General features: G+C 51.2%; 5 protein-coding genes and 1 pseudogene across 6 annotated transcripts; all 6 read right to left on the bottom strand.

Annotated features, from left to right (window-relative positions):
* Positions 1–246: 246 nt before the first annotated feature.
* On the bottom strand, positions 247–1,905 carry TEOVI_000089100 (uncharacterized protein; the record flags this gene model as incomplete). The annotated part of the gene is made up of 1 exon (XM_067224212.1): positions 247–1,905. The coding sequence occupies one exon, from the start codon at positions 1,903–1,905 to the stop codon at positions 247–249; it is 1,659 nt and encodes a 552-aa protein (XP_067080313.1).
* Positions 1,906–2,527: 622 nt separating this feature from the next.
* Positions 2,528–3,553, bottom strand: TEOVI_000089000 (replication factor C, subunit 4, putative; the record flags this gene model as incomplete). Its single annotated transcript, XM_067224211.1, has 1 exon — positions 2,528–3,553. One exon carries the CDS (start codon positions 3,551–3,553, stop codon positions 2,528–2,530), a length of 1,026 nt encoding a protein of 341 aa, XP_067080312.1.
* A 560-nt stretch (positions 3,554–4,113) lies between these two features.
* On the bottom strand, positions 4,114–5,748 carry TEOVI_000088900 (oxidoreductase, putative; the record flags this gene model as incomplete). Its single annotated transcript, XM_067224210.1, has 1 exon — positions 4,114–5,748. The coding sequence occupies one exon, from the start codon at positions 5,746–5,748 to the stop codon at positions 4,114–4,116; it is 1,635 nt and encodes a 544-aa protein (XP_067080311.1).
* Positions 5,749–6,061: 313 nt separating this feature from the next.
* TEOVI_000088800 (uncharacterized protein) lies at positions 6,062–6,958 on the bottom strand (the record flags this gene model as incomplete). The annotated part of the gene is made up of 1 exon (XM_067224209.1): positions 6,062–6,958. The coding sequence occupies one exon, from the start codon at positions 6,956–6,958 to the stop codon at positions 6,062–6,064; it is 897 nt and encodes a 298-aa protein (XP_067080310.1).
* Positions 6,959–7,222: 264 nt separating this feature from the next.
* TEOVI_000088700:pseudogene lies at positions 7,223–7,654 on the bottom strand (annotated as a pseudogene). The gene has a single exon. A coding segment is annotated over exon 1 (432 nt).
* A 743-nt stretch (positions 7,655–8,397) lies between these two features.
* TEOVI_000088600 (S-adenosylhomocysteine hydrolase, putative) lies at positions 8,398–9,711 on the bottom strand (the record flags this gene model as incomplete). Its single annotated transcript, XM_067224208.1, has 1 exon — positions 8,398–9,711. The coding sequence occupies one exon, from the start codon at positions 9,709–9,711 to the stop codon at positions 8,398–8,400; it is 1,314 nt and encodes a 437-aa protein (XP_067080309.1).
* Positions 9,712–10,081: the final 370 nt, after the last annotated feature.

Here is a 10,081-nt window from a genome sequence, read left to right as displayed (position 1 = left end):
ATATATATATGTGTGTGTGTGTATATATATATTTGCATGTCAAACATAAGTCGCGGTTGTCGTTGTTTCTGAACAAACAAAAAAGTGTCACACACAGGCACCATCTTATTCTCTCCTTTGCCTCCTGAGCGCGCAGCTATTCCAGTAAATATATTTGGGCTCTTTTGCCCTCTCCTTGTTATGCATCTATGTTTGTTTTATGCTTTCATTGAATCTATGGTTTAACGCTCCCAACCCATAGAGTTGTCACTTTGACAACTCAACGAGCCGCTGGTGAAGCGCCTCTGCCTGTTCCGTCTGCCCTCGCAGCAGCGTCATAACGTCCAAACCGGATGGGGCTGTAGGAAAGGCGTGTGCGTAAGTTGATGGCACTCGCTGCTCCCGTTGAGGGGGTTTCCGTTCCATGGTCTCTAAGGAATAGCACGGCCGCAGTTCCATGTCACGTTCTAGAAGCGCGTGTACAAGTCGACGCCGCACAGTCTCCGCCTGGGAACTCTCCACCTTCGCCTGCTTTTTAATTCGCTTGAGCTCCTGTCGAACGAGCCGCACGCGTCGATCGGCCGCGTCTTCCAAATCCTTAACGTGCGTCTCTGACACCTCCACAAGGTGACGTGCCTCCTGGAGCTCCTCCTCGCGGAAACGCAATTGAATTCGTAGTCGTTCCACCTCCAATCCACTCTCTTCCTGGCCTTTATGAGACGCAACCAAATCCTGTACTTGTTTGCGCGCGGCTGCGAGATGCTGCGAGAGGTGATCTCGCTCGGCTGTTAACCACTCCTCGCGCTGGGTGAGGGTCTCCATTTGGGTTCGCAACTGCTTACACTCCGCCGCATAGCTCTCAAGTTTTGCCTCACGTTGCCGCAACAAGCGCTTGCTCTCCTCAAGTTCTGAACGAGTTTGCTCCACACGCCACCCCTGTTGTTGCTGCTCCGAGCGAGAATCTGCCAGTAACTTTTGCACGGCGGCAACTTCCTCACGCGCGTCTGCGCGCACAGTTTCCAGCTGTTGGTGAACAGATCGTTGCAGCGCCGAATATTTCTCCTGCTCCTGAACCCTCTGTGCTGCCGCTTCGTCCGCTGCCGCAGAGAGCTGACTCACACGCTCTAACAGCCGAGCCTTCTCTTCAGCGTCTTCAATGCGCAATGCCTCTAACTCCTCCGCATGCCTCGACTCTGCCTCACACAGTCGGACCTGCGCATCGCGAAGTTCGGCCGTTAGAGTTTCCACCTGAAGCGCAGCCTTCCTGGCATCAGACACACACTTTTCGCGCGACACGGCGGCATCGTTCTGCAAATCTGAGGACCGCCGCACGAGAGAGCGCATTTGAAGCAGTTCTGCCTCCATACTCCGACAACGCTGCTCTACCTCCAATTGCCGCCCTTGTTGCTCACGCAAAGCATTATGAGCGGTCAAAAGTTGTTGACTGAAGCGTTCCCTCTCCTCCAGCAGCTGTCCATTCTGTACTGCGCACCGCTCTTCAAGCTCAGAAACCTGTCGTTTCAACTGCTGAACAACCGTCACGTCAGCCGACACGTTCAGACGTTGCTGAAGATCTTTTATCTGCGCCCGTAACTGGTCCATCTGCTGCTCCTGTTCCAGCAAGTTGTCGGCAACGGCGTGCCGTGCATTTTCCAGTCGCCCCTTGAGGTGCTCCACAGACACTGTCGCTGCAAGGTATCGGTCCTTGTAGGCCAGAGCCTCCTCTAGCTCCTTCTTCAGCTCCCGCATCCCGCTATTTAACCTGTCCTCATTGTTCTTAGCTGCCTCCAACTGCTTCACAAGCCGCTCACTCCGTTCCCGCTCACTTTGCAACTCGTGAGTCACGCCAGCATATTTCTCACTAAGGGCAGCGAAGTTCTCTCGGAACTCGGTGCAAACCGCCAGCAGCTCACTGTACGTTTTCATTGTACTACCACGCTATCCCTCCCTTCCAGTAGCTGAGCGATGAGTGACTTCTGCAAATATTAACAGATAAAAAGTAAATAGAAACGAAATGAGATTAAAAAGCTGAAACAGTAATGCAGGAAGCAGTTACAATACCTCAAGATACGCGTATATAATAACTTATTGGATAGCCTGGAAGAAGACGATTTTTAACAAAAAAAAACACGCCGACAGATGCACACAAAGAGAAATTCTGCCACGTGCAAATAGCTAAGAAGCAAAGTACGCAATCATTCTCTAAAACTGTGTACCCGCCAGCACACCGCACAACAATCACAACACCATCTACTCCAACTATCACTTTACCTTCCCCCTCCCTTCACCTCCACCCCTCTTAAAACACTGAGGGCATGTTCACTTCACATGCATACGAGCAGGGGGTAGTCATAACACCGTTCAGAATTTGGTATATAAGCTCCCCCAAAGTGCAGCGACACGGCTCCCTTCTCACACAAGTTTTTCACTTACGTAGGCGTGCCCAGAATGCGATTACCCGTCAGATAGGGGAAGAGGGCAGAACAGGAGGAAAAGTTAGCGATCCAGGAAAAAAAAAGAAAGTTCGATGATATGGCAAAGAGAGGAGTTACGACTTCGTTGCGACAATGATTCTACACACCATCGACGCGAGTTGCAACGGTGTGCCTACACCCTCAGCTACCCTCATCGTCACCTCTCCTATAATACGCAGAACTTGTAGTTGCTGCTTCTCGTCGCGGAATAATTTAACATTCTGAGCGGCGCGGAAGAACGTCGAGATAACATCGGAGGTAGCATAGCCACGACCCAAAAGCCGCTGCATCTCCTTATGCGCTGCGGCAAGGTCTTGTTTCACACAGCTAGTCAATATGGCTTCAACAAGCTGGGGATGAGGTAAGTCGCAAACCTTGAACACATTATCCGCATTCACCAGACTGTATCCCGAACACGTTGCCTGCAGCGCATTCACAGCGGAACGAAGGTCACCGTCAGCGAGATACAGCAGTGCCTCGAGCCCGTCATCAGTGTATGCAACATTCTCTTGTTGAATGATGTACATGAGGCGCCTCAGGATATCAGTGTGGGAGAGTTTTCTGAAGCGCACCACGGCACAGCGTGATTGAATTGGTTCTATAATTTTATGGCTGTTATTACACGCAAACGCAAACCGCGTCGTACTGGAGTGAAGCTCAATGGTGCGGCGCAGGGCCTGTTGAGCAGCGGGTGTCATGCTGTCTGCCTCGTCAAGAATTACAATTTTGTGCAGATTGATTTTCCGGTTGTTCGAGTCACCCACTCTCTGCGGGAGGGTTTTCTTCGTCTGCGCGAAAAGTTTGATTTTCTCCCGCACCACGTCAAGGCCCCGATCATCGCTGGCATTAAGCTCCAACACGGCATCCTTTAGTGCGTTGTTGTTTGAGCCACCACCATCCGGATCACTGAGGAGGCTTCGAGCGAGGCATAGCATACTTGTGGTCTTGCCTGTGCCCGGCGGCCCACAGAGCAATAGATTTGGAAGGTTCCCCTCGCGCGCGATAACTTGCAACCGTGCAACGGCATCAGCATTTCCAACAATGTCTTCCATCGACATCGGGCGGTATTTCTCCACCCAAGGTACTGTCTGTTGTGTCATCTTGTGGAAGTTACCTGGTGGCACACAATACACTGTTATATGTCACGCAACCGCGCAGTTTCAAGTGCCTAAGCACAACAAATACCAGGTCGCTAGACTGCTTTACAGCTAGAGTACAATTTGTTCAAACCGCTAGCGGTACCTCCTTTCGATTATATTTAATTTCCGTCGCCCACTTTTTTCTCCAGTTATCTTTTAGTCGCCGCACGCCTCCTTTCTGTTTTTATATTTTTACCTGCACTCACAACCTCACCCTTAGGTAGTCCTTTCGGTGTAGTCGTCTTGTTTGTTTATGTCCACTTTAGAAGAGATGCCACTTATAAGCACTCACGCACACACACCACCCGCGAGTGATGGGTTGGAGGTGACGGACTGCGGCCTCACCATGTTTAAGCAGGAAAGAAGTGAGTAAACGGAAGTATGCTAGCATAAGGAAGTTGAGTACATGCAAATGAGCAAGGTGTCCGCAGGAGCACACATGAAACAAAAAGGGGGGATGATATTTTAAAGACGAGATCAGAGCATTTCCACTTCAGAACGAGCGAAACGCCGAAATAGGCCTACCCAACGGGGTCTTGTAAAAACGATGCTACCCTGAAACCAATGGCCGCACCAATCACACTGCTGGAACCGCAAGTCGGCGCAGGCACAACGCTGGCGTCAGCCACATAGATACCCTCCACACCACGCACACGCAAACTACTGTCCACAACGCTTCCAAGAGCGCATGTGCCGAAGAGGTCCCCGGTGCTCTCTGCGTACCGCGCCAAAAACGCGGCGCAGCTCCTCTGCGTGGCAAGCCCGTCAGCCGGGTGATGCAACCTCACATCGAGTGAAGCAAAGGGGGAACGATCATTATACCTGTCACCACCAGGGCCACAGAGTGAACCTACCCACCGCAAACCCTCATCCATACACTGCACATCATGTCGTGTGGAGAGCATGCGACTGGTGATCCGTATGTTTTCACCGTTAGTTGTCGAAACGCAGTTGGCCCCATCATTTGAGAGAGTCAACTCACCACGCGCCTCAGGATAGTGATGTGCAACACGAACGGCAAATCCAGTGAACGGCCGCCAGCCACACCACCTAACGTTGGGTGTCGGGTAAAAAGTTAAAGAAAGGTCGGGATGGGCTAGTTCAGGGGTAGACCGTACAAAGGCACCCGCCTCACACAATGAAGCGAATATACCGCTTCGATCCTCGTTGTACTCTCTCCATTGACTTAAAAGGTAGCCACTGTTCCCCCAACTTAATGACTTACTACGCAGGTTAGAACCATCGGTTACACGGAAAACAACAGTTGCGCAACAAGATTGTATGAGATTCTGCCCTACCCCCTGCAAATCCGCCACAGTTCCCTGAGGGCCTACACCACTCCGAAGCAGCAGCGCTGGAGACTCAATCGAACCCAGACACACGACCAAGCGGGGAGCCGAGAGAACGGTTGACTGATCACCTTCCACTACCTCAACACCTGTGGCTCGCTTTCCGTCAAAAACAATGCGATGTGCCCGCGTTCTGCTCATCACCGTAACATTTGGTAGAAGGTGTCGTTCCGCTTCAAGCAAACAATCGAACACATCAACACGAACACCCTTTCCAACGTGTGATTGGAAAACCGAGAAACCATCAGGTGAACCATTGTTGAACTCATCCGTCTGTGGAATGCCAAGAGATTCACATGACTCAAACCAGCGAACATTAAGCTCTGAAGAAACACTTGCCGGAGGAGGATCAGTGACTAACAGAGGGCCACTATCACCATGGTAAACGTCACTACCATCTCTCAAATTTCGCTCAAGGGCCTTAAAGATGGGAAGCACACTATCCATCGTCCAGTCATTGTCTTTCCAAGACGCATAATCATCATTACTGCCTCGGAGATACCTCATGTCATTGCACCAGCTGCTCCCCCCGAGGCAACAGCCCTTAACATAAAGTAATTTTCGGCCACCGATACAACTCTCAGATACGCCACGGTAAGACCTGAGAAACTCCCGAGTACTTCTCACAGAAGAGATAAACGGATAAAATAAAGGCACCCGCATCACAATTGGCGGAGCCCTCGACGAACCTTGTTCCACAATGCAAACATTTGCCCCGGGATTTTGAAGTGCTATAGCACGACCGGCAGCACAACCAGCGGCACCAGCACCAAGTACGATGACATCAAATGTCCGTTTGCATGTCATTACCTTTTATATAGAACAAAATAGAAAAAAATATTCCGTTATACGACAAAAAAAAAACAAACAGAGAACACAACTGGGATTCAAAAAGAAAAAAACAAACCAACACCTTCAAATAGGCGAAACCCACGAGTCTAAAGAACTGAGTTAAAAAACAGCCTACAACAAAGAATACTACACCAACCCTCAACCCACACAGACCACTCAATTACACACGTGAAGAGAGTCCACCCAAGGGACATTACATGAACACAAAAGCGCATTCAAACGACAAATTTGTGAGTCAACGGGGGGAAAAAAGCATCAGACGCACGGTTTATCCCCCTGAGGGCAACTGACGCGCCCTTTCCCTCGCGAGCGCTACGTCAGCGGACTGTATGGGAAGACCTGCAGACACTGCGTATTGCTCGTCATCACGCAGGCCACGATGCACATCGCATAGTTGAGAGTTCGCCCGGCGTTTCGCCAAACGAATCTCACACAAGTTCGATTCCAGCAATTGTACCTGCAGTGCCGATAAACGTTCGAACTGTCGCAAAGAAACTTCAGGGAGAGGAGGCATACCCGGCTGCGGCTGCGGCACCCTTTGAGCCTCAACCTCTTCCTTTCGTTGCTCCGTATACCGCGCGACATCATCGTAACAGTCCACACAACGGAGTTTCTCCAACGCCCTCCGGTTGCTATTGCGCGCATGCGTAATACCAGCACCCATGGCGCGCAGCAGCAGGCGGGTAGCCACAACGGCCACAAAACAAGTGGCTACTCCAACAGCAATAGCTCCCACAGGCCGCCGTCGCATCAGCGGCCAGCGCCGTCGACCTACAGAAAGTACCGCGAAACCACTTGCCACGCCCACACAGAGCGCTGCATTCATTGTGGTGAAGTCGTAGCGCCAACGCCCACCGGCACGCGCACGCACAGCCGCAGCGAGGTAAGCGTAGCGAAGAACACCGTACGTCCCCGCGGCTGCCTTCACAGCCGCCTCGTCAACAAGGACATACCCACCATGTATGTCGAGGGGCAGAGCCTTGTTGAAGTAACCGCTCATGTTGGGAACATTCCAAAAAGTAAACCTGTCCGGCCGCAATCCCGCAAGCTGCAAACACGCCTCCCCCAGCGTACGATAGGTGGGCGAAGCATCTTCGTGGTACAACGATATATGCGTGGCAAGCTGATGGAACTGAGCCTTAGCGGTGAAGTAAAGACCGTCCATCACTGTTCCCTATGTGTGCCCTGGAGGCCACGAGCAAGACACAGAAATGAGTCAAGGGGAAACAGTAACATCAACAAATACAAAGCGTCACGGTACATACAGCGAAGCAGTGCCGCGGACTGCGGAGGAGTGAAAACCAGCAAAAGAAACACCGGAATACACGGCACAGCACGTGAGTGCACGGCAGGTGTAATAACCTAATACCAGATGGTTCCCGCAACACAATTAGGCAATGAGGTGGTGTAACATGCGAGAGGGATGAGTCTACCGCTGGACAATTTCCGCATCACCTTCGTCAGTAAACGCCTTGTGCGCGTCTAACAGAATCTGGATATCCTCCAGCAACCCACAGGCTCGCGCGGCTGCAGCAGCAACAACAAACAGAAGGGCAAGCAGCGCAATACCGGAAACCGTCTGCTTTCCAGCAGCGGAGAGTATTGCCCTCAGGAGAGCAACGGGGAAAGACTCCTGTGGTAGTTTCACCGATGCCTCCAGAAGTATGGAGGAAAGGGTCGAAAACACCAATGAGAAGGACAGGGAGACAATCAATGCACCAAAGGATATGCGAAGGAAACCCGCACTGGCGACAAACACAGTTCCTGTGACTACGACCACAACCGACACCACAACTATCAGAACTGACAGTACCTCCTCGCCCATCACACTACACTTGATGAAAATAGTTGTCACCTGCATACAGAAGGTGGTGGCATGATGGACAAAAATAGAAAAGAAATAAAAAGAAACAATATCGTCAAAAAATCCATATCGGAAGCGCTGAGAAGGGCACGGCGATGCAGCAAGACGAAGAAGCGCTAGCAGGGAAGCACCGTCCACTGAACGAGCACATGTTGGCCATGCCTGTCACTCGTTTTGTTGCTAATGAAGCGAAGTATACCCCATCATTCTTATCGTTCCTATTAAAACTTCACAATTTCTCCCTTGTAGACATGCGTGGCTGCGCTTACGCGCTTCACGGCAATAAAGCAGTTAGAGGAGGCACCGCGCGCCGCTTGACTGTGACTTCACGATGTAGAGGCCGCGCACTGTTGCCACACTGAAATAATAAGGAAAAAAACAAATCACAACAACAGGAATGAAGAAATAGTAAAGCCAGAAAAGCAAACAAACAGAGGGCGTATCGGTAACACCCTCCCTAGTCGCATGCCGCGCAGTATTACTCCTCGTTTCACTCAGCTGATTAGTTGCCGTTATCATGCACACCTCACATCTCTCCATACTGTCAGTTACCATTGCTCCCATTAATTCCCTGAATTTTTCCCACCCCCCGTTTTTACTGGCCGCGTGCAGCGTGCGGTTACGAAAACGTTCTCATCATACTGATTTCCGCGCACGTACGCACATTGGTCGAACGTACCATTTTTTTAATACTTGAACAGACGCGTAGGTGCATCCCAGCAGCCCCTGAAGTGGAAATCTTAGTAACGGTAGTGGTCAGGTTTGAAGGGACCGTCGACAGGACAGTTGATGTATTCTGCCTGTTTCGGTGTGAGCTTTGTCAGCTTAGCGCCCAGCTTGCCGAGGTGCAATGCAGCAACCTTTTCGTCAAGCTTCTTGGGTAGGAAGTAAACCTGAGCCTTGGCGCCACGTGGGTACTTGCCGGTGTCTCGGTTTGTCCACAACTCAATTTGGGCAAGGACCTGGTTGCAGAAGGAGTTCGACATCACAAAGGAAGGATGGCCAGAAGCACAACCCAGGTTGACCAGGCGACCCTCAGCCAGAAGAATAATGTGGCGGCCATTGGCCATGGTGTAGCGATCCACCTGCGGTTTCACTTCCACGCGCTCCTTCGCATTTGCCTTCAGCCACGCCACCTGGATCTCTGTGTCGAAGTGGCCGATGTTGCACACAATTGCATCGTCACGCATGCGGGGGAAATGCTCTGATGTGATGATATCGTCGTTGCCGGTCGTCGTGACGAAAATGTGTGCCTCCTCGACAACATCCTCAACCAATAGCACCTGATAGCCCTCCATCGCAGCCTGCAGCGCATTAATTGGATCAACCTCCGTCACAACGACACGTGCTCCAAAGCCACGCAGCGCAGCCGCGCAACCTTTGCCCACGTCACCATATCCACAGACACATGCGGTCTTGCCAGCAATCATTACATCGGTAGCACGCTTGATGCCGTCCACGAGAGACTCACGGCAACCGTACAGATTGTCGAACTTGCTCTTCGTCACACTGTCGTTCACATTCATGGCGGGGATGGTCAGCTTACCCCGCTGCAGCCGCTTGTACAGGTTTTTTACACCTGTCGTTGTCTCCTCGGAGACACCGTATATTTTTCCGTCCAGCTCCTTGCACTCATCCAGGACGTAATTTGTCAGGTCGCCACCGTCGTCGAGCAACATGTTGGGGTAACCATCACCGCTGAAGCCCTTCAGTGTCTGCTTCATACACCACATGTACTCCTCTTCAGTTTCGCCCTTCCACGCAAAAACAGGGATACCCCGCTTCGCAATCGCGGCGGCTGCATGGTCCTGTGTGGAGAAGATGTTGCACGAGGCCCACCGCACTTCAGCACCGAGCTCCACAAGCGTCTCGATAAGCACAGCAGTCTGCATAGTCATGTGCAGGCAGCCAGCGATCTTGGCACCCTTCAGAGGCTTCGAAGGGCCGTACTCACGGCGAAGTTCCATGAGACCCGGCATTTCGTTCTCTGCGAGCTCAAGCTCCCTGCGGCCCCATTCAGCGAGGCTGATATCACGTACCTTGTAATCAGTCATTATTCAATAAGAGTGTTTTAACCTCACTGCAGAATGTATGAGAGTTAGACCGACGAACTTGAATGATCTCCGTTGATGTAAACCAATTTGTTTGTTTGCTTCAAGTGGCTTATTCTGTGTCCAAGAAACAGAGGAGGGACGAAGGTAAATGTAAACAGCGTACAACGGGTAACGACTATTGGTGGATTCAACAAAAGTACTCACAAGTGGGTCTCCGCAGCTATCGCAAAATAGCTCCCCTGAAGAGGCGTCACGGCCACCCAAGCACATTCGAACAAACATACGTATGAAAAGCGATTATCATGAAGAAGCTGAAAGAAAACGAAAACAAAAATCACCACCCAGAAGTTCCACAAATCGCAGATACTGA

The sequence above is a fragment of the Trypanosoma equiperdum genome, assembly GCF_001457755.1.
Source record: "Trypanosoma equiperdum strain OVI genome assembly, contig: ctg_249, whole genome shotgun sequence".
In the NCBI taxonomy this organism is placed as follows: domain Eukaryota; phylum Euglenozoa; class Kinetoplastea; order Trypanosomatida; family Trypanosomatidae; genus Trypanosoma; species Trypanosoma equiperdum.
The sequence above is the reverse complement of the archived record's forward strand: the minus strand, read 5'-3'. Positions and strand labels throughout refer to the sequence as shown.